Source organism: Myripristis murdjan, chromosome 5 (assembly GCF_902150065.1).
Source record: "Myripristis murdjan chromosome 5, fMyrMur1.1, whole genome shotgun sequence".
Lineage (NCBI taxonomy): Eukaryota > Metazoa > Chordata > Actinopteri > Holocentriformes > Holocentridae > Myripristis > Myripristis murdjan.
The window spans coordinates 27,880,028-27,903,723 of NC_043984.1; the positions used below are offsets into that span (position 1 = coordinate 27,880,028).

General features: G+C 43.9%; 2 protein-coding genes across 2 annotated transcripts in view; one reads left to right on the top strand and one right to left on the bottom strand.

The window, feature by feature from the left end:
• Window positions 1-18,609, top strand: part of ncoa3 (nuclear receptor coactivator 3) — a 31,199-nt gene extending 12,590 nt beyond the window's left edge. The window contains exons 2-23 of the mRNA XM_030051359.1: window positions 1,381-1,448; window positions 3,727-3,831; window positions 4,112-4,272; window positions 6,080-6,180; window positions 6,360-6,534; window positions 6,647-6,838; window positions 7,376-7,462; window positions 8,393-8,536; window positions 8,693-8,840; window positions 9,042-9,625; window positions 9,779-10,782; window positions 10,901-11,024; window positions 11,360-11,599; window positions 11,792-12,004; window positions 12,746-12,863; window positions 13,551-13,722; window positions 13,951-14,322; window positions 14,500-14,610; window positions 14,723-14,975; window positions 15,192-15,384; window positions 15,659-15,869; window positions 16,673-18,609. Coding sequence (XP_029907219.1) covers window positions 3,746-3,831; window positions 4,112-4,272; window positions 6,080-6,180; window positions 6,360-6,534; window positions 6,647-6,838; window positions 7,376-7,462; window positions 8,393-8,536; window positions 8,693-8,840; window positions 9,042-9,625; window positions 9,779-10,782; window positions 10,901-11,024; window positions 11,360-11,599; window positions 11,792-12,004; window positions 12,746-12,863; window positions 13,551-13,722; window positions 13,951-14,322; window positions 14,500-14,610; window positions 14,723-14,975; window positions 15,192-15,384; window positions 15,659-15,869; window positions 16,673-16,684 — 4,701 coding nt within the window. The 5' untranslated portion in view covers window positions 1,381-1,448; window positions 3,727-3,745 and the 3' untranslated portion in view covers window positions 16,685-18,609. The remainder of the gene's footprint in view (window positions 1-1,380; window positions 1,449-3,726; window positions 3,832-4,111; window positions 4,273-6,079; window positions 6,181-6,359; window positions 6,535-6,646; window positions 6,839-7,375; window positions 7,463-8,392; window positions 8,537-8,692; window positions 8,841-9,041; window positions 9,626-9,778; window positions 10,783-10,900; window positions 11,025-11,359; window positions 11,600-11,791; window positions 12,005-12,745; window positions 12,864-13,550; window positions 13,723-13,950; window positions 14,323-14,499; window positions 14,611-14,722; window positions 14,976-15,191; window positions 15,385-15,658; window positions 15,870-16,672) is intronic.
• Window positions 18,610-21,320: 2,711 nt separating this feature from the next.
• On the bottom strand, window positions 21,321-22,658 carry id1 (inhibitor of DNA binding 1, HLH protein). The gene is made up of 2 exons (XM_030052648.1): window positions 22,107-22,658; window positions 21,321-21,873 (listed from the first exon to the last, which is right to left on the bottom strand). The coding sequence occupies exons 1-2, from the start codon at window positions 22,467-22,469 to the stop codon at window positions 21,838-21,840; spliced, it is 399 nt and encodes a 132-aa protein (XP_029908508.1). The 5' UTR covers window positions 22,470-22,658; the 3' UTR covers window positions 21,321-21,837.
• Between the last annotated feature and the right edge of the window lie 1,038 nt (window positions 22,659-23,696).

Consider the following 23,696-nt stretch of genomic DNA (forward strand, 5'->3'; position numbering starts at 1 on the left):
TGAAGTGTGTCCACAAATAAAAAAAACACTGTCAAATATTCTTAACTCTTCAAAAATGAAATAAAATCCCAAACGTATTTGTGGTGGCAGGATTATGGTGTTGGGGTTCAGGGGCTTTGGGAGTAGTTTGTACGAGAAACTGTAGGCTAGACCTTTCCAGTCACAGGGTCACAACCCCCGTGGGTGGTCGCTTGATATGAAAATGTGGTCTGCCGAAAAATACTAAGCAAACTGAAATGCAATATCTAAATGGAATAATTGATATGTGGAAATGGAGAAACGTTTGCCAGCATCTTTTGGAGAGCAGAGGGACCACTGTACAACCTGTTTATCAGTCAGTGACCAGCTCACTAAGGCAGATTGATTTCCATCACTTTGAGGAATGTTTATCCATTTGGTATGATGAGAAGACACAATTTTTATGTAGCAATAATAACACCCCATGGGTGTTCTTAAGTCTGGTTATGGGTATGGCACTAAAGTACTCATAATCACAGTTTGTCCTCAAAGGTATTCAAGCTTTTGTACAACAGATGCTGTCTGGAAATTGTTTTTCAAAGTAAGTATACATAGAATATAAATAGGAGCACTGCTAGTCAAATTATCTGCATGGTTGGAAGTCTTTGACCAATTATAGTCTTAGCTTGGCTGGAGCTACCATTTGATTTTGAAGGCAAGGTTCACATGAATATTCTGACTTGGATTTGTGGTCACCTGCTCTACATGGTTGAAGCTGCAAATTTTTGTCTTTCTCTTTTTTTGGCTGTGTTGCACATTTAAGCAAGAGAGAGCTCCATGGCCAGCAGCAGCCATAGAAGATGTAAGCGGGAACCTGGAGGACAGGGAACAGGCCTGATAAACAGAATATGTAAATAGGGTGGATGGGTGGCCACATTTCCAGGAAGGGGAAGTGATGACGCAGTGGAACAGGCTGAGGGTGGATGCAAACAGGATGCTATCTGCTGTGGCTTCCTGTGCAATTTTAGAAAATCACTTTTTCCCATGAATTTTTGTAACAACAAAAATATTAAGAGCCATGCTGTTTTCACAGGAAGTAGATTAGCAACATTATAAACCCACTTTGAATCATCCACAGATTCACAGAGCTCCTCACTGGCTGCACACTGATGTGTATCTGAATGTCAGAGTACAGTGAAACCCAAAAAAGAAACTGTTTTGTAATCTTTTTTTCTGATACGTGACTTTCATGTAGGAAAGCAAGATGGTTAAAACATACCAATGAAAGTTGGTGCAGTTTTGCCCTGTAAGCACTTGCAGGGGAAACCTTTTTTAACTGATTTCTGTTTGCAGGACTGTGTACAGTTGATGTTAGCTAAAGGGGGTACAGTTCATGACTTTTTATTTTGTTTCTGATTTTAGGATATGCTGAGACATTGAAGCTACACTAGACCCTGAATGGAGCTTGACTGGGGCTTGGACTGGCCAAGGTGAGCACTTGTGATGTGTGGAATATTTTTTGTTTATTTTTTTGTCTCCACTAGATTTCATACTGCCTGCATGGTTGACAGCTGCTGTGTGTGTACCTGATGGTTTGTGCAACACATCTCGCTTTAACCCTGGGCAAGTTTCACACTGTCAGAAGGAGCTGGTTCAGGGTCAGTGGCATCATGCCAGGCTTGTTGTGACACATCTGTGGTTTGTTGAGCTGCTATTCATAATCTCTCACTCTCGTCTTCTAAAGGTTTCGTCAAATCAGTTTTTCTCTCTGTCTGAAATATTTCAAACTATCAGAAGAGTGTGGGTTCTCAGCAGGAATAAACATAAACTCACTAATATGAGTGCAGAGTAGCCTGAGTTGACTAAATCCCATGAGAGCACAGTTGCTCTGCTCAGGTTGTTTGTAACAAAGATCCTCAGACCTTGCGTGAGGCAAGCTTTTTTGCAAGAAAATGATATGTTTCTGTGTTGAAACCTATTTACAGCTCCTTGGGTCTTTTGCATTCCTTCCCCATAGCCAGAGTAGAAACCATACTACCATACCTCTATGATTTCCCTGCTATGATTCCCCTCTTTTTTAAAAGCCTCCAAGCAGCCCCCAGCTCTGCTGTTTGTCTGTTTCAGGATGTGAGGCTGACTGAGGGCTGATGTCATCTTTCTCCACTGCTGCAGAGGTGAGCCTTAGGACAGAAACCAGTAAGGAAGAAAGAGAGGAGGGAGGGCAGAGAGAGGCAGAGGTGCAGGGGGAGAGATGAAGACGGAGTGGGACAGCCATATTTAGACAGTGGTGGTGACAGGTAGACTGACACAGAGCATGCAGTGCAGATTTATAGTGCGAAGCGTGTGTGAGACTTGGTACTCTCTGGCAGTAGTAGTATTTGTGGTGGTAATAGCGATAGTGGTAGTAGAAGTAGCAGTAGTAATGGGTGACTGGGCTGCATGTCCTGGCGTGCATTTGTGCAGCTTGAGTTGCATAATGACTCCCATTCGTTGTGCGCTTTTCCACTCTGGAATGAGCTCATTCCATATTTGTTTCATAGTGAGTGTGTGTTTGTGTGTCTGAGTTTGGGCATGTGTGTATGCACACACGCACACATAGATCCGTGGATAGCCTTGTGTTAGAACAATCCGGTCGTGCAGCCACACGCTACAGCTTTGTATGTGTGTGTTTCTGGGTGGGAATGGGAAGGAGCAGTGACCTTAGAAGCCGGCTACAGAGGTTTCCTCTAATGTGAACTCTGAGGGGGTCAGTCACAGGGCAAGGCCAGAGCAGGAAAACAAGGGCAGGGTCCCCAGCCCAGCTCCGCTACACCCAAGGAGTGAGAGAAGGGAGGGGTAGTTTGAGGATGGTATGAGGGAGTTGCAGTCAGAATGTATGGGAAGAAAGAACGGATGTAGTCTGCTTCGGAGAATGCCGGCTAAAAAGAGTGCGGAAGGGAGAATTCCTACTCACCCCTGGAATACACAGTCAAGTCTCATCTGAATTGTTTCAAGGCTCCAAAACCCCAGGCAGTTTTTTTCTTTTTCTCTCTCTCTCTCTCTTTTTTTTTTTTTTTTCTTGCTTGAACAGTTCCAGGCAGCCAGACAAAGAAGCAGGCTGGTGAATATCTGCCTTGCTGGGACAGTAGCTAGCACTCATCTCTCTCACAGCCTCTGACTGTGCCACTACATGCCTGAGCATGTGAATGCTCTGGGAACTGTGTGTGTATGCTCTCTGTGTGTGTGTGTGTTTCTGCTGCTGGAGTGGTATCATTCAGCAAGCAGTAGCAACTCTAGCGGGCAGGCTGGCTGAACGTAGGATGACCCATCTCCCCTGAGGCTCCAAATCACTACATCATCATCAGTCGCTCCTCACAGTGGAACAGATGAGATTTCACTCCCATCAAGCACTAGGCAGGAACCAATGCTGCTTTACTAACAGGATAGTCCACCCTTATAAATCTGTGGAAATCTACAATCTACTCTACCCATGGAAATCAGTCCCATTATAACCCCTCTGGCTTAGGGATTTTGTTGATTTTGCATAACTTGCAGACACTGACACCAAGCTTTCAAGGTCAGCCTGAATTTTAAATAATTTCCGAGTGAACCAGACAAAAAACAGACAATTCAGGGCAATCTCCCATTCCACACTTATCCTTTCATTTAATTGTGCCATGTGAATGTGAGCCTATAAAAACACACTCAGTCCCTGTCCTTTTCCCACTGTGTGTGTTGCGCTGCCTACATGTGGGTGTACATATAAAGGATGTGTGTGTTCACTTCCAGGTGCTGATATGCGCTGAAGATGAGCGGGGTAGGAGAGAACCCGTTGGAGCCGCTGTGCTCTGACCGCAAACGCAAACTATCCACCTGTGACACACCAGGCTTAGGGTGAGTGCTGTGACTTCTGTGGGTGGCAATCATCTTATCCATCCCGTCTGTCTGCCTCCGTTTTTGTTTTTTTTGTTTTTTTTATCTGCATGTCAGACAGTGTGTGAGGTCGTTCCCTTTATCCCGGCCTCGCGCCGACATCCCTACCTCCAGTTCGAACGTCTGTCTGCCGCTAGCAACCATCTGAAGCATCTGAGCCCCGGCTGTACACAGACCATAATAGATGTAGGGGGGTGGAATTGTCATGGCAACACGTCTAACCCCCTTGGTGCCCCGGCAGGTGTGACAAGCGTCGGAGGGAACAGGAGAGCAAATACATCGAGGAGCTGGCCGAGCTCATCTCTGCCAACCTCTCCAACATCGACAGCTTCAACGTCAAGCCTGACAAATGTGCCATCCTCAAGGAGACCGTGAGACAGATCAGACAAATCAAAGAGCAAGGTACCCCCTCAGAGTAAATTACACCCATGCATTCCTTAAACAAGGCCACATATCAACAGGCGGGTTGTCATCATTTTGTCTATTTGTAGTTGAAGGAGTAAACAATGCATGATCTTAAATCCTGTCAGAAGCTACTACAGCACCAGGACAGAATAATACCAGTGATGAAGTGGTGTGTTTGGTTCATGGCCAGGCTGCCTCAGACAGACACTTTGGCTGGTTGAATTGCTGGGGGTAAATGAACACCAGTAATTGAGCCCTATCTATGGTAGTGATGGCTCAAGTCTGTCAGTGACAGTGTGTATCTGTCAGCGCCAACCCCTGCCTCTCTCTGGGAGACTAATGAGAAAAGCAACTCACAATCCATTCTGGACCTTGTAAAAAAAACAAACAAACAAAAAAAAGACATTGCTTCTATCCTTTGGACTTTTTCTATCATTTTGAAGATCAGAAATAATTGGATAGGCAAAGGAACCTTTTTGCTTCCACCTGTTTTTAGATGGGCTCAGATGAGATCTGTGGGGTTAAGTGGGGAAGGAACAGAGAGCTATCATATTGGAATCTGCCCAGAGGGTCACAGCTGGCTACTGCTGCTCCCAGCGTTGTGCAGCTTGGTTGCCATAGTTACAGGACAGGAGTGATGGAGGGCCTCTGTTCTTTCTCTTCTCTTCGGTCTGTTGTCCATTGCATACAGACAAACACATTATTTATTTCTTTTCCACCTCTCCTGTCCTTCTCTCAGATGCCTCTCTTTCTTCGTTTTTTTTTTTTTTTTTTTATGTTTGGCCCTTCCTCTCTCCTTAGTTCTATCTGGTGGTTCAGCTGGGCTTGTTTTGAAATGGCAGTAAATGACATGTCATATTATTTTTCATCGTTTGATGCCTCCCTCCCAAATTACCCAGAATTCCCTCTGCCTGCTATATAGAGTGGTATCTAACAAAGCCTCAGACATAAGGTGATTTTAAAAATAGAAAGGCATGTTAACCATGCACCCGTGACTTGTGCTGCCACCTGGTGGCCAACAGTAGAGCCTTATTTCAATCCACTGAGGTGGCAGCTCTCTCACACAGTCAGGTGGAAAGAACAGTGGCAGCCTGTTGAAATGATGATGACAGCCATAGATTAATGATCATTTCAGCATGTGACAGTTCATTCACTTGCCACTGTCCTATGGAAGAAGATGCCTGGGTGATCTATGATTATGCCATACTGTTGAGTTTATTTTACCACTTAGTAGTGTTACTTTTTATTATGGATTGTGTGCCCTCTACATTATTCTGTAAAGCAGTTCTGTTCATACCGTGGGGTCTGAGTAAATATCATGGTTGTGTTTCAGTGAGCCTGAATCCTCCAAATCCTTGATAATTTCTTCAAATGATGAGTTCACTTTATTTCAGCGTGTCTTCTCGGGTTACCAGACTGTCAAATCCGTCCCTGCCAAATTATCCTTCAAAGTAATATTTCAATATGACTTCAAAGAGGCTTGTGGTTTGTTGTTAAAAATAGGCACTGCTAGGTAGGGTTTTGAAACCGATGAACGTCACAGGCTTATTTTGCATAAACTGTCTCTTTTCCCCACTTGTCATCTACCATCTGTCAGCTGCTCAGTGGTTCTCTCCTCTGTATTCAAAGTCACTGTACAAAATATCTGTTAGTTTCTGATCACAATACCACTTCTTGTGCTGGATCTCACCATGGAAATATTTTGCTAAGTATAAAGAACCTTTCCAAAATGCTAATGTATATGTGTGGATGTTAAATGATAGTTCCCATTGTCAGTAGTACGATATAACTTGTCTGTCCTCAGGAAAGAGCTCATGCAACAATGACGATGTCCAGAAGGCGGATGTGTCCTCCACTGGTCAAGGGGTCATTGACAAGGACCATCTGGGACCGTTGCTGCTACAGGTCAGTCTGGGGACATTCACACCACTTACCCTTCACTATGCTGGATCAGTGCTTTGCTGACTTTGCTCACAGCTAGTTAAGAGATTGATAAGTAAGAGCAAGGAAGGTGTATATAATGTAATTATGTGCATCAGTAAGTCACATTGAACTCTCCATTTCCCTCCCTCTATTGTTCCTAGGCCCTGGATGGCTTTCTGTTTGTGGTGAATCGAGACGGCAGCATTGTATTTGTATCAGATAATGTGACTCAGTACCTGCAGTACAAGCAGGAGGAGCTGATCAACACCAGTGTGTACAACATCCTCCATGAGGAGGACAGAGAGGAGTTCCATAAGAATCTACCCAAGTCCAATGGTGAGACATTGGTTCACACACACAGATTCGAGATCATACATAACCAAATACACTTCACGTATGTTCACGCGAACTTTTTGCTCAGGTTAAACTTGCCTCTGTATCTTACTAGCACCTAACGGGGCATCGTGGGGTGGAGAGGCGCCCCGGCAGAAGAGCCACACCTTCAACTGTCGTATGCTGGTGAAGTTTGCCCATGGTCAAAGTCATGGGCCGTCAGAGGAGGGGCCTGGGGGCCAGCGCTATGAGACCATGCAGTGTTTCGCACTCACTCAGCCCCGCGCCATGATGGAAGAGGGTGAAGGTAAGAATCGCACTCAAGTGTTGACATTTTTAATATCACGTTAAAAAAAATTTAATTGCTCTTCTCGTGGCACTAGAAAGAAAATTGACTTATGTGTGACTCGTAAGTGATGGGACCAGCATGAAAACACAATCCTTAACATTTAAAAATAATGAACACGCTCATTTACCAAACTACACATTGTGCTTGGGTGTTGAAACCTAGCTTGGATGTTAGAGGAGACAGGAATGGGTGAGAGTGAGTTACAGATGTTTTGATTAATTAGAGTCACAACCTCCACAGGGCAGAACAACCATCGCAGCACTCAACATTTACTTCAATAACTGATCATAACTAAAGTCATTTACACCACCACCCTCTTTTTGCAGTTTATACCTATTGTGCAGCTAATGTCTCAAGTCAGTTTTTATTGTACTTTCTCAATTATACCACACTTGCAATTTCAAATAAATTTCCTAACCTCCCATGTCTAAAGTAGTCAAATGAATATTTTGCATTACACTGATTTTTTTTTTTTTTTCTGGTCTTTTTCCTCAGATTTGCAGTCATGTATGATCTGTGTGGCACGACGCATCACTGCAGTGGAGAGGACAGAGAGGTTCAGCACTCGCCATGAACTGTCTGGTACGATTCCACTACACTGCATCTAATATGCTTGAATGTACTTTCTGCAGGTTAGTTTATTTTGTGTACATTATAGTAGTGAAATGAGTGACCTCATTTCTGTGATACATAGACATTATTAAATATATCATAAATATAGTTTATGAAATATATATATGTTTGGACAGGTATAATAAAATCTCTCTACCACCTCACATTTTGGCAGTCTATATGCAGAGCCTCCCAGTGGAGAACTATAAAATGCTTTCACCATAATTCAGAAATTGCAGTAATAAATGAGTCATACAAGCAGCATTTTTTTTTTTTTTTTTTTGTTCACATTTGAAGCAGGCAGCTGAATATGTTTTCCTTTAGAATGGCGGGGCAGAGCGATTCAAAACCTGTCCATATTACAGCGCGCAAATCAACAGTGGCACTTGCCGCGCCATCCCGGCCAAGGCCACATGACGGGAAAATTAAAGTTTTTTTTTTTTTTTTGAGAAATGCTTACCCAGTAGTTGGAGAAGAGATCCTAAAACAGAGAAAATAGCCTGGTGCAAACTCTGTATGAAATCATTCAACAACTCCAACATGGGCGAGGCGGCCATCACTACTCCTATGGAAGGGAAAAAGCATGGTGATGTTGTGAAAGAGTCGTCAGCACCTGGTGTCTCATCATGTGTTTTTGCACAACCCAATAACACGAGGCCAACAAGTGTTGAAGCCACTTGTGAAACTGAAATTGAAAATGTGTAGGAACACTGCACTAGCCATTAGGTAGCCTGTCTAAAACCAGGCTCTTGAGATCTCTAGAGTCTATAACAGCTCTTTTGATCTTTTTGCCTTATTACATGGATAATGAGGGGGCTGAGCCTGTGTTAATGCGTGTTCACTTGATTAGCAGGCAAGGGGCATTGTATATAACCTTAGCTGTACACCTCTCCCTTTCAGGTAAGCTCATTGAGATTGAGCAGCAGAGCTCTCTCCACACCACGATGCGTCCAGGTTGGGAGGACCTGGTCAGGCGCTGCATGCAGATGTTCCTCCATCGCAGTGAGGGACAGGCCTGGTCTTACAAACGTCACTTCCATGATGGTATGTTGTTCTTTGTCTTCCTGTCATCAACTCTGTCATTTCACCATGACTCAACACCAAGACATTCGTCAACACGGTCTTCTGACAGAATCTGCATCTTTTGTCTGTGCATCCTTTGTCAGCTTATTTTCATGTTGCTTTTCGTCTGTGCTCCAGCTTTCCTTCATGGCCATGCGGAGACCCCTCTCTACCGCTTTTCACTCTCTGATGGCACTCCAGTCACAGCCCAGACCAGGAGCGACCTCTGCAGGAATCCAAACTCCAATGAGCCACCCACCTTCCTTTCCACACACCTGCTCCAAAGGTGCAAATGCTGTCTAATCTCAAAGTTATGATTACACCAAAACCACCTTATCTGAGATTAACCAATGTGTGATTTTTTTTTTTTCCCCCAAAACATGATTTTTTTTTACATTTAATGATTTGTCTTGTCTTGTCTTGCATTGCATGTGCTAATATACTGAAATTGTATTCAGTCTTTATCATTTCCCATATTCTCTTCTAGGGAGCAGAATGGATACCGCAGTAACCAGGCTGGAGGTATGAGGCCTCAAGGCATGGGCGTGAACAACCCCAACCCACAGATGAACATGGGTCCAGGAGGAGGCATGGGCATGGGCATGAACAGGGGCTATGTCATGGGTGAGCATGGCAATATGCCACCAAGAGGAGTGCCTCCATATGCTGGGGGCAACCGCATGAATCCCATGAACCAGATGAATCCCATGCATCAAATGAATCAGATGAACTCCATGCACCAGATGAACAACATGGGTCAGATGAATCAGATGAATCAAATGAATTCCATGCATCCAATGAACTCTTCCATGAACTCCGTGAACCAAATGGGGTCTATGAACCAGATGAATCAAATGAATCAGATGGCCCACCATGGCATGCATCAGCAGCAGCACCAACATCAGCAGATGGGTCAGTTCCATGGAGGTGGAGGAGGTGGAGGCTATGGCATGGGAATGACCAGCCCCCCACAGGCTAGTCCGGGGATGAATGGCCCCCCGCACAATGTCATGGGCTCACCAAGAGTCCGAGGGAGCCCCAAGATGGGTGCCAGACCCTTCTCACCCGGAGGTATGTTTGGTAGTGCCAGCTTTCTTACTTATTAGTTGTGGGGCCTGATGTGACATAATATACAAAATATTCTTTAATCAGATATTGTTTCACACTTATCTCAGTAATCTATTTATGGATTGCTCACTGCCTCTGGTTATATGGCTTTTGCAGGTATGAATTCTCCCATTAGCTCCAGTCACCCGGGTAACTCTGGTAGTGGAGGAGGAGGGACGACCTTTTCTAGCAGCTCCCTGAATGCCCTCCAAGCCATAAGTGAGGGAGTTGGCAACCCCATGCCCTCCCCCCTCACCTCTCCTCCCCCACACAAGCCCGACAGCTCTCCTAGCATCAACTCCACCAACCAGAGCCAGGCTCAGGGAGGACCCTGTAAACCAGGCCTCTCAGCCCACTCTGACTCCAAGAGCCCAGGCACCTCACTGGCAGCGGGAGGGGAGCAGCAAACCCAGCAGCATCCACACACGCCCATAACAGAGGGCCCTCCTGACAAGCCAGATAGCCAGGCCAGCAGAGAGGGGGGTCAGACTGGCGGAGAACCCAACCGACGGGTCCCTGACACCAAGTGCCACAAGAAGCTCCTCCAGCTCCTCACCGCCCCAACAGATGAGCTGGTGCCACCTAATCCTACACCTAGCTCTGGACCCAACTCCACCCCTGAGGCCAAGGAGGGAGCAACCAGTGTCACCAGCCCCTCCTCCTCAACAGGTGTGTCCTCCTCCACAGGTGGGATTGGTCAGCAGAGTCTGGGAACAGTGTCTTGTTCCAGTGGGACAGGACATTGTACCAATCAGTCCCTGCAGGAAAAGCACAAGATCCTCCACAAGCTCCTGCAAAATGGGAACACTCCTGATGAAGTGGCCCGCATCACAGCTGAAGCCACTGGAAAGAGCACCCTGGATACTGGGGGGCCAGAGGCTGGGGCGACAGCCATTGGAGGGGTTAGGGGATCAGAATCAAAGCAGGAACAGCACAGCCCTAAGAAGGAGAAGACCCACGCCCTTCTCCACTACCTTCTTAATAAGGATGACCCAATAGAAAGCGGCGATATCAAACCAAAGCTGGAGGAGCTAGAGGGGAGAGGGACTCAGGGGCCAGGCATCTCCAGCTCCGACCCCCACTCCACAGATGGAAAAGTCAAGATGGAGCCACCTGATGAGGTAAAGCTACTTACCCAAAGTTAAGACAGAACCACTCTTGAATGTCCATGTCAATTTATAATTTCAAATAATGAATACAAGATTGTTTCCTAATGATGTTTGTGTCTTGTTCTTTCAGTTGGAGACGTTGGAAACCATTCTGGGAGGCCCCAGGAGCAGCTCTGGTTTTTACCCTGAACCAGACTCCAGAGCAGGGAAAGAAGTGGGAAACAAGCAGGGGAATATCCCCGATAGTTTACACGGTAAGGTGGTTTACTTAGGTATATTATATTGACAAAACATTTAAATGAACAAATGTAACACTCAAGTTAAGCCTGGTCCATGCTTCTCATGTAAAGAAACTCCTAGTTTGTATGATCAAGATCAAGTTTTGGCCGTATTTTGAAATTGTGCCTGAAATCGTGCAACACATGGTATTTGACATAGTATTTTGGAAAATGATGCTACATTGATGAGCTCTGTCAAGATTTGGGCAAATGAAGAGAGATCAAACCATTGATCCACTCCAGTTTTTATTTTGAGAGCTGAAATTACCCACAGCGCCAATAAAGTAACGCCTTATGATGATGTTTTTCAGATGGGGAGAGAGGCCCCATGGCCCCAGTCCAACGTGGTCCCTACCAGAGGGCCCTGTCTGTCGATGCCAAGCCCATGGGTGGAGAGGGAGGAGTGGGAGGTGGGCTGGCTGGGAGGAGGAATGTACCCTGTCCCACCCTGGTCAAACAGGAGAACATGGAGGCTCCCATTCGAGCTGGAAATGTGGCCAATGGCTTTCCTGGAGGCATTGGTGTTTGTCCACCACGGGGCGGTGCCACAAGTAACTTACCCACTTTATTCACCTTGGCATGCTCAAAATACACAGCTTGGCTTTCTCTAACGGGTCCCACAGAAACAAATAGCATTGGGGGGGGGGCTTTTTCACATTAATTTGGAGGGTAGAGTGCAGATACTCATAATCCAATATACATAAAGAAGCTAAACTTGTAACCTGTTTATGGTCCCTGTTCAGGAGGTATGGGTCGAGGCATAGGAATGCAACAGCGCCCTCCAATGGCAGGAACAGGAGACTGGGGGATGCCAAGGCCCAATGCCAGCCCTGTGGGTGGACCAGGTCACCCTGGTATGGGCCGTTCTGGCATGATGGGAGGACCCATGATCAACCGCTCCAACAGTGTGCCTGGAAACACCAGGTCCATGCTACAGCAGCAGCTCATGGATATGGGTATGTCACATGTGCATGTTATGCATGTGGTCATTACAGGGTTGCATGTATGCCCAATTGGTCAATACTGTTTCTGCTAATAATGAAAGTGGTAGTAAGTTTTTACCTCTTAATGTACAAGGAATGGTTAAAATTAATAATAATAATAATACAGTTGTCCCTCGCTATAATGCGGTTCACCTTTCGCAGTCTCGCAGTTTCGCGGATTTTTTTTAGTGCAATTTTGCATCCTTTTTTTTTTTTTTTTTTTTTTTTTTTTTACTGGACTTATTTTTTTATGAAGGTTTGAACTTTGAGAGTGTTTAAACAAAAGAGAAAAGTGAGAAAATGATAATGCCTGTCTGAGAAAAGTGTATAAAGTGTGTAGTGAGGGGTTTTACAGCCTTAAAACATCTATAATAATTGTAAAAAATAAAGCTGACTACTTCGCGGATTTCGCCTATTGCGGGTTATTTTTAGAACGTAACTCCCGCAATAAACGAGGGACCACTGTAATAATAATAAAAAACATTAATTCAGAGCCCCCCCACAGTGAAGCCACATTTAGTGTTTGTATTCTGAGATGTATTTCCTAATGTTTGAATCAATCCAAAGATCACAAGGACAACAAGTGAAATCTTAGGCAAATTTCTGACTTGCGATGAGTAACCCTATCCTAAGATGCGCTTCTTTGATGGTAGCAGAATTCATCATGCTTCTGTTTGCTTTTTTTTTTTGATCATACAATATCCATTGGTAAAGGGTCCAGTGAGGGCAATATGGGTATGAGCCCCTTTGGTGGACAAGGCCCCCCACCTCAGTCCCCATCCTGGCCCGACTCTGCCATGGGATTGGACAGACCAGCGAATAACACAAACAGGTAAACAGTTCACTGTGGTACCAAATTACGTTGCTTATTTAGTTATTCATAGAAAGTTGAGTGGAGAGTGAATTCGTAAGTTCATACTTAGCAGCACCAGACACTGTAATGATTTGCACATTTCCACATTCATTTGGACTACTCACAGTTCTCCATTAGCAGATCTTGGCTGTGGAATAAAATCCTTTAACAAGTTCACATACAGACTTATAGTCCAAATCTGATGAAGCAAGCTGCTTGAAGTTTTCCCTCATTAATACAACCCACACCCTCTCTGTTCTCATCCTCTTGGTCTGTTTCCTTCACACATAAACACACACCCTCCCACTCACTCCCGCATTTCTGACTTATCCTTTGATTACATTTTCGTATATGTTTTTAATGAGTTTTTTTTTTTTTTTTTTTTTTTGTCCTTTACTGATTTCTGCTTTATTGGTTGTCTTCTAGTTAAGCTTTTATTTTCTTGATAATTTTTGTTTCTTTTGCAATGAGATGTTTGCAAGTCCCTGTTGCTCTTCCCTGTTGTTCATATCTACTGCCTATAAACCTTTTTTTCTGTTTTATACATACAGATATTGTAACTGAAGCTAATTAAACTGACCATCTCTTTCCACTGTGATTCTGATTTTGTTTAATAGAGAACTTATTGAAAAGAGTGAACATGTCCTGTGTTTTTGGTCGTGTTAGGGGCCAGTTTGGGAACCCGCTGGATGAGCTGCTGGTGCCGCCGTCCACCAGCGAGGGTCAGAGTGATGAACGGGCACTTCTGGACCAGCTGGACTCTCTGCTCAACAACACTGATGTCATTGCTCTGGAGGAAATAGACCGAGCCCTAGGCATCCCTGACCTTGTAGGCCAGGTAAAAGACATGGCCTGAACTACAGTGTGCACTTTATGTTACCTGAACCTAGTGACATGGTTATGTATGCTACTGCACAATGGAACATTTAATTTAAGCATGTTGTGTCAGGAAATGCTAACACATAACCACCAAAATCAACACTTAGTTTTGTTAACCCTTATGGACATTTTGCCAAACTCTCTGATGTGCCATACTAACATAACACCCAACTTCTCCTCACTCCAGGCTCAGGGTCCTGAGGGGCAACAGCAGGGCCAGGGTCAAGGCCAAGGTCAGTGCCCGCCGTCAGAGCCCTTCCAAGGGCCAGACTCCTCCATGGGCATGGACCAGAAGCCCATGTATGGCCAGGGTTACCCTGGGCCCCCAGGACCCCCCTCCATGGGCATGCAGCCTGGCTATGGCAGCAACCCCATGCAAGGCCAGTCTCCTGGAGGCTTCAACCCCATGATGAATCAGATGGGCCAGCCAGGGGGCTTTCCTGGCATGGGGGGCATGGGGGGTATGGGCAACCCGCGTGCCAACATGATGAGACCCCGCATGATGAATGCCACCAAGCCCCTCCGACTGCAGCTACAGCAGAGACTACAAGGACAACAGGTGAACAAACAATTATATCAAGAGATCAGTTTCAACCAGTGACCTGCACACATACACACTCATATACAGTATGTCAACTTGTATCTTAGAAGTAGGTAACTTCTTGGATGCTGCTAAAGCTGATCCAAGTAAACCAATATGCATAATCATTGGCTTATATCTTGTCTCATCTTGCAGTTTATGAACCAAACTCGACAAGGCATGAAGATGGAGAATGCCCCTGGAGGAAACCCCGCCATGCGCCCAGGCATGCAACCTGGTATGCAGCCTCCTGGCATGGGTGGTCAGGTATGTAGTCACCACTCCTTCACATCTAATGTAATGTGAATTCAACTAGCACTTTGATGAAGCCAGGTGTAGATTAACTCAAACTGTGTAAACTTGTCATGTTTCTCCTCAGCCTGGTTTCCTGAATGCCCAGATGATGGCTCAGCGCAGCAGGGAGATGATGACCATGCAGATGAGGAGGCAGCGGATGATGATGTTGATGCAGCAGCAGCAGCAGCAGCAGCAGCAGCAGCAGGGGCAGGGAGCAGCAGGAGGCTTCAGCCCCCCTCCTAATGTCACAGCACCAGGAGGCATGGACAGCCCAATGGGAGGACCCCCAATGAACCAGCCTGGACAGCAGGCCTTCAACTATGGTGGCAACTATGGTTAGTTGCCCTCTGAACTGTGTAGTCTAGGATGACTGGCTTATTAAGACAGAGGCGGTTTGCTTTCTCGCTGGAAAAATAACTCTTTCTTTTTTAATGTAACTTGTATTCCTTCATCAGAATAACCACATATAGTGACTAGATTGTGCAGACTGTGTCCATATAGTTTTTCATGTTTCATGCTCATGACTGTACTCATTGTGCTTGTACTTGCAGGAATGAACCAGCAGGGGGATCCATCATTCATGGGTCCAGGTAGCAGTCCACCAGGCAACATGATGCCAGGGCGGATGGGAGGCCCTCCTCAGAATGCCATGATGCCAGGAATGCAGGGTAACCCCCAGGGAGGACCCATGTACCAGTCTGGAGAGATGAAGGGCTGGCCACAGGGCAACATGCCCCGCAACAGGTATGTACTATGTAGTGTACACTTGTCATGGCAACATCAGTGCAGTGACTCAAAATGTCTCAAATCAAATTATAGATGAGTTGGTTATCCAAATCTAATAGGTTTTCAGTTTGATAGCTATTTATTTATCAAATCCACAGAATAAGAGTTAAACAAAGAATTTTATTTTGCCATTTTAACAACACTACTAACAGTTTTATCCTGATAACATCTTAGAGCATCATACTAATGAGTGGTGAACGTAAATGACTTTGTTCTTTTCATTTCCTCCCAGCTCTTACCCACAGCAGCAGTTTCCCCAGCAGGGCAACCAGGGGCAGTTTGGACCCATGATGATGAACAGTCCCATGGGCGGACCGGGCCCGGTGAGCGGGCCTGGAGCGGGACAAATGGGCCAAATGCCAGGGCAGATGCAGAGCCAGATGCAGGGCCAAATGGGCATGAACACAATGGGAATGGGCCGAATGCCAGTGGGACCTGATCAGGTAAATGAAGAGTGTAGTGGCTTTAAGTAAAATTGATTTGACAAATATTGATAATACAATGACAGTACAGTGCATAAAATTTCAATTAGTCCCCACCCATTGTTTACTGTTGCAACCATAATAAAGCCAAAATAATACTACTGCACTATTAACAACAACAGTAATAATGATAATGATAATAATGATAATAATAATAATAATAATAATAATAATGATAATGATAATAATAACAACAACTAACAACAGCAACAACTGTTTATGTAATTAGAGCTCAACTGACAGGCTGTTCTAGCTCATCACAAATACCTCAGTATCAGTACAGTGGCTGATGTGTAAAACAAAATAAAATATAATACAAGACAATATAAATAGCAGTAAAAGCACTTTAATTTAAAAACTGGATATATCATTAATTTGTCTGGCAGACGCCATTGTGTACAGTACTTTGTTTAACAGTTGGTAGAGTAGAGTATCAGGGCTGAGCAGGCGGTGATGCGGATTATAGTAAGAAGTTAAGAAGTTTACTTTTCAGCTGTAAAATATTAAGCCTCTGGTACATATCTCCATTATAACTTTATGATTACCACATTTAAAGATTCCTTACTGAAAACGTAAAAAACACCTGTCAGCATATCTTTATCAGATTTTTTTATATAGAAGCAAAGGATGCATCTGTAGAACATTGTCATGGTTGATTGTATAGAGAGCATAATAGGCATGTACTAAGTTAAACATTATATTTTGTAATGTTTTTGTGGCATCACATTTTAAGAGCATTGTTGCTATTCTTGTGTCCTTTGCAGAAGTTTTGCTGAAGACATGTAGCTGACAGCAGGAAGAGTCCTCACCAAGAGGGCAGCAGAATCTGGAGCCTTCCCAGCTGTGGCAGAGCAGTGTGGAGCCAGAGACGAGCTGGCCACAGAAGAGCTACACACACACACACACACACACATAGTCCTCCATCCCAAACCACCTCCAGGAGACTCTGAACACACCACAGTGACACAACACAGCACACCGCTCATACTGGAGACAGCGGGGCATAAGGACAAACTGTCACAAGGGCCTCTGTCTCCATGATGCACAAACACAACAGCTGGGCGTGTGCACGTTTGTGGGTTCACGTGAACGACCTGGAGCTGTCAGGCAGTATTCGGCTTCATGGCTGGGAAGCAGAACAGGACTACGGTACAACTGGCTGTGGCTGCACTTTACCTGGAGGCTTCTGTATGGAAAAGGATTGTTGCAATATTTCCTCATCATTACAGCCTTACTAGAGATTCAATGCCTTCACAACAGTGGGTTTCTTTGTCTTTCTTATCATTTGGATGCGCCTCATTCTTACAGAAGTCGTTGGAAGCTATAAGCACACAGTTTGTTACTGTTTTATGCAGATTGGAGCAATAACTCTTGTCTCTATGCTTTAGACTGTAACTGAGCATCATAACACCTGTCATAAGCAAACAAATGGTACTGCAGTATTAGATGTCACAAATGTCCTCTCTGTGAATATGAATTGTAAATATTCTACAAAATATATCATACATGCTTTTTATAGGCCCATTTTATTGCACAAAGTATAAGACTTGGTCGTATTTTTGTGTCTCATAGGTCAATAATGTTTTGGTTGATTTGCTTTTTTTTTTTTTCCTTTTCAAACTTGGCAAATGATGCAGGTGTGTTTTTGGTTTTCCTTCCCTTGTTTGTCATTTTGCTTTCCCCACCCCCACCCCAAAAGATAACAGCCATGTCTTTCATGTTTTAGTGAGGCACTTTTACTTGTAATGATGTGAGTGTCTGATGAGATGAAGGTTTTGAGCTTTCACATTATCAGATGTTTTATTGAAAGTTGGAGTGAGCTCTGTCAGCACAGCCCTTCAGTGTAAAGGCAGTGTCTTTATCAAAACGATGTCTGTCTGTCTGTCAGTCTGTGTGTTAGTGAGCTGGGGTGTAACAGGTGGACTGTGCGTCTTGGTGTCCTTGTCGACAGTACAGTGAAGATGGGAACACATCCTCCTCCCCCGTTCAGCGACAGGCCTGCTCCTCTCAGTGTTTCTCCCCTCCCTCCACCACCTCTTTCTGTGGAGCGATTTTATTCCCCCCATCTTCCTTTGACTGTTATTCTCAACTTGCTGAATCTACCTTTTCAACATGCGCAATCCAAAGATATTTTTCCACATCTTTGTATAGTTTCTGAGGTTGCTGGTGTACATTTTTTTATGATATATTATGCCGATGATAAATGGGTACATATCATGGATCTTTACAAGCATATGATGGTTATGGACTGTATGCATAAAGGGGACGGGGCATATTTCTTCTGTGGGGAGGCCAGGGGGAAGCTGTCAGTGCAGTACTAAGAGGACTGGAAAAGCTCAACCCCACAACAGGAAGTCCTCTTGTTTTTACATCCAGAAACAAACAATAAAAACAAACAAAAACTTAAGCATATTTTGCTGTGAACAAGGAGAACCAATGGAATGGAATACACTTTAAGACATATCAATCTGTCTCTTCTATTTTTCATGAAATAACTTCATTTTGTGTCCAGATTTTGTTACTTCAGGAAAATGACCTTTGTAGAGTTTCAATGAAGTGCAAACAGAAAGGCTGGAAATCACTCGGTTATTTTGTTTTCTTTATTTGGAGGTGAGATAAGCTGTCATTTTGCAGGATGTATATTACAGATTTTTTTCTCTTGATGTTGATATTGATGTAAATACAAATTTCTATTTAAACACCTCTTGGCTCTGACTCTCATTTCGTAAACAGCTGGGATGCAGCAGTGGAACTTATTCCCTACCGACTCTTAGATCATTTAATATTAGGCAATATGTAACGCACCCCCGATGGAGTTTCAGCTTCACTGGACATACAAGACCTCCGGAGCACCAGTGTGAGGTCGTTGGATAGAAATGATTAACACGTTAAGTTTATTCATGTCACACTTTTCCAGAGTACATAAGTTCATAAGTATCACAAAGTGCTTCACAAGTTAAAAGTGGAACAGTAGAAGAGATTAAACAGTTCAAACACTAAGACACAATAACACAGTTCTGAATAACACAAAGGCCTGCTGTCTGAACAAGATGACTGATAAATATATAATTACCAGTTTGAGATTGATCATCCTGTGTGTCAAAGCATTGAATGAAGCTGAGTTGCTTGGATTGTTGTCGTGTTGCACGCTGCTCTGAACTGCAGGATTTGGTGGAAATTCTCCGATATGATTTTCTATTTCAGTTATCAGACCTGCTGTGGACACCAGTGCCTTATCAGAGCATGTGTAACTCAACCACACGTCAACAGAGAAAAGAGTATGGTTCATCCTTTTGTATGATTTATTCATAGAACACCACACATAAAACAGAACAGCTGATAACATTGTGACAAGTTTTGTTTGTTTTTTTTTAAGATATGTTTCAGAAATTACTGTCCCTTTTTCTGCCTTTGACTATACTGATTGAAATGCTATAAGAGGTATCATGCCATAATTCATGTTCATGTTCATATATGCTATATATTTATTTTGTATTTGCACATACAAATAAAATCATAGCAAAAACAAAAGAAAAAGAAAAGCATGTTCAGGTGTTGTAGAAACCTATATAGGACTTATCATCCTTATTTTATTCATATAAAAAAAACAGCTGAGAGCTTTCAAATACTGTTATGAAACAACGGGATACATTTTTTTTTTGCAACTGTTCTTAATAAAGTGTGGCCCCGTCGTGTTGTTTTTACCTGATAAGCTGATAAAGATTATAAGATGAAGACAAAACGACAAAACGTCATGTGTGAACATTTAAGTAAATTGCATTACGACCAGAGGGAGGCGCTGTTGTCCACTCATTTGTTGCTCACTCTACACTGCCACACAGTAACTGGATAGGATTAACGTACGTAAGGTTGCAAGTCATCAAATGATCGCAAGGAGGCGCTCAGCACATCAGCTAGTCACAGGAAGGGACACTTGTGCTTGGTGAATGTTTATTGATAGACGGATTAAATATTGATAGTTGAGATAGCTGAGAAAGTATGATTTAATGGTTAAAAATATAGCAGGAAGTACAGTTTTGCTGTGTAGACTACGATAAATCTGATAGACTCCATATGTCAGTCTGACTGTATAAAAGAGATTTGATGTTGCCATGTAGAAATAAAATTACATGATTAAAATTCCAAGAGCAAACTGCATGTACTTTTGCATTTATATAAAAACATGGAGTTGTTTTATAAAAACTATTGTATTTAAAAAACTATTTTTAGATAGGACAGCTTCTCTTGCTTACAGCCCTAGCAGTAGGTTTCTTATATTTAAAGAAAAAAAAGTAAAGTGTATATATTAATAGCAGGCTTATAACTACTGTACTGTGGGAATCTCTAACAGAGAGCAAGAGTCTCTCTCTCTCTCTGTGCTGGCTTGGTTCCCGGCCCATCTGCGGCCTGGCCCGTGGATTACTGTTTGTTAATGTTTCAATCAGCTGTGTGTTGAGGAATGTGGAGCTATTTAACCTGAACTTCCCCAGGTGTGCCGAGGCGCCGCTCAGTCTGGGCCCCGCCGCCCTCCCCTGCCCTTGGCACAAAGCTATCACACAAACACAATCACACACTGGCCACGCCGGGGCTGCAGCTGTGCGCATCGCACCGCAGGGAAATGGGAAAAACATTGCACCAGGGAGACAGAATAAATCTTATAACGAATCGCCTCTCCGAAGCCATTTTAACCCCTACCCTGCCGGGAGACTAAACTCTCAATATCGACGAGTTTATTTAGATGATCCGACACTGAAACACCATATTTAAATTGGTGGTTTATTAAGAGTATGGAACTTATTTTTCAACCAGTTTACCATGATTTTTTTCTGAATTGTTAAAACATGTAGACTAATTAAAGTTTCTTAACATTCTCGTACCAAAACACATTTGTGTCATAACTGCGATGGTTATCATACTTGGGTTTTAAGGTGTGCCTTTTAATTTCAGTGGCTATTTGTCAAGAGCTCTAGACTTGACGACTTCAAGTGAGACTTCCTCTTGTAATTTGATACCTTAATGAGCCATAGAAAGGCAAATTACCAATTTAACTGGGTATGAGTCATAACGCAGACCACCAACTTTGATTTTATGTCACCTATGGTAACAATGAATTGGCTTATGAGCTTATGATAAGAGTATAGCTCTTGCTTAGAGTCACTTTAAACCTACTGAACAAGACATAGAAGATTTAGGGCTATTTATAGCTACATGTAGGCTATTGATTACTCACAACACCAATCAGTGTACTGTATTAGAAGTGTAGTCATGCATTCAGTGTGTTGTTATGCTCAGTATATCATGTGCTAAGAAAACAATCCTGAAAACCCTCAGGCATGTGATGTGATGTTACTGCATGATACTGCTTTATATTTTTCTCTCTCTCACGCACACAAAAACAGAGCAGCACAAGTATTCTTGTTCAAAAATAATTGTCTTGTTTTAATAAAAACACCAATAAGGTACATTGTAAGAAAACAATATCATTCACATAATGTGTCATTGTAATATACAATACAGTTTGTCGCTCAGGAATCTGAGAAATGTACTTTTCTTTTTACAAAATTTTTGAATTTTCTACACGGTTTACACAAGATACAACAACGTAACAGAGACATTAGCTTTCTTTAGAAACTCTAAAAGCAACAAGCGATGCTGGTTGCACTGGTAGCCTAACTGTCATGGTCGCCCGGCTAACCCAGTCTATCTGGACAGTCTTCTCAGTCTTCTCCAAAGGCCCTCTGATGAATCGAGAGCCTCGAGTGACAGATTCTCTCCCAGAGGATGTCCAAACCAAGTATTTTCTAGCATGGGAGTTTGAAACGTCCCTACTCAGTTCAAGGTTTTGACGTGGTCGAAAAGTCACGTCAGGTAGCCTTGTTCGTTCTTCACGGTGCTCGCTGTGGGATTACTGGGTGATGCTCCATGGTTTCTAACGGCACATAATCCTGTCATCCGAGCATCCATTCTGCGGGGGAAAATAAGAAGAAATTGATTAGTACATCGGCAGTTCATATATACAGGATAGTTACAAGCAAACTGATGATGACAGTGGAGATTGCCAAGTTTTACGCACTGAACTAACAACTTTACGCACATTCATTGACAAGTAAAACTGACTGTTATACTGATATACAGAGTTATATGGTACACTGGGCTATACAGGGAGACATTTAGTAACATGTGTGAATCCATTTTTACCTCCACTGAGATGCTGGCGATCTCTGCGTTCAGGGTGGTCAGCGGTGTGCGGGGGACGCTGCTGGCGGCGTGCTGGCGGCTCTTCTCCGGCTCGTCCAGCTCGACCTGCAGGTCCCAGATGTAGTCGATGACATGCTGCAGGATCTCCACTTTGCTGGCCTTCTTGTTGGTGGGCAGGGTGGGCACGAGCTCCTTCAGCTTGCTGTAGCAGCTGTTCATGTCCTGGAGGAAGACGCTCATCTGCTCGTCCAGCAGCGGGATCTTACACTTGGAGATGGTCAGGCTCTGGTCGGACAGGCAGCGCACCACGTCCTCACCGCCGACCTTGCTCTTCAGGGCGCAGGTAGATCCGACAACCTTCATCTTGATTGGTACAGGGAATGTAGTTTCCAAGGATGACGAGAAAGAGATTGTGCGTAAAAGCCAAGAGGTTTCGGTGACAGTGATGAGGTTTCTCTCACTCTTGAGATGTTGGCACGGCAATGTTGACAGTTTGCAACATCCACATGGGCCAACTTCCTCGGCTTTATAGCAGACTGGGAGCTGGGGGCGTTCCCAAGCGCGTCCTGTTTGGTGGAGAAAGGCCAATGGGAAGGCTGCATTTGTATTGACGGGTCGGTCCACAACTGCTCTCTCAGCCAATGACCGCGCTTGCCTGGTTATCGGGATTTACAATCTGTTTGAGGGATGGCGTTACAAATGGAAACAAATGTGTGTCTTTTACGGGTAATATGTGGGAATCCAGCTGTCCATGGCTTGGGGACTCTGCAGGTGTAGATTGCCTGGGGACAGTCAAGGGGTGGGAATGCCTGGGTATGTACTGTGTGAATGTGTGTGGGATGGGACAGAATGAATAGGGTGAATGGTTAATGATAATTACCATAGCGCCCTAGATTTGCCTCTCACCATAATGGATGGCACTACAGATGTGGATGACAATGGTACAATAAACCGAGATAAGTGATTACTTACTAAAGCAGCCAAACAATTCTGGGAAAGTCTTATTCGATTTGTTTTAAATGAACTAGCCGCAGAAAGTTTGGTAATAATAAACTGTACTCATCATTTAGGGTATGCTGTTTTTCCATGGAATTCTGTGATTAAAATACCTTCACTAATGACGAAAGTACAATTGCACTTTATTGAAGAATTAGTTTATAACATTACACTGATAATAGGGGAGTAGGACAATCCGTGAATTGTTTTAAAAACTGCACAGCCTCTTCATTGCTATAGTACGGCTCCGTGAACAAGTCTCGATTTTTTTTTTTTTTTTTTTTTTAAACTCAAAGCTTTCTTTATGCTCCCAAACTGCACTTTTTAAAAGCACAGACTCCCTTTTTCCTCTCGCTCTCTCTCTGGTGAAGGAAGCCCAGTGTGAGCTGCTTCACGGATTCCTTCACATGTTTCTGCAGTGTGTGCTCAGCCTTGTGTGCACACTGAAATCTCGCATCGCTCTGTTCTGAATCTTCCCCCCAGATTGTCCAAACAAGCCCGAGCAGACTGGCAGGCGCCAGCGCGGTGACGTCACCCATTCATCCGAGCCTTGACGCCTGTCAGCCTGGCGCCGCGCGGGCGGTCTCCATGGAG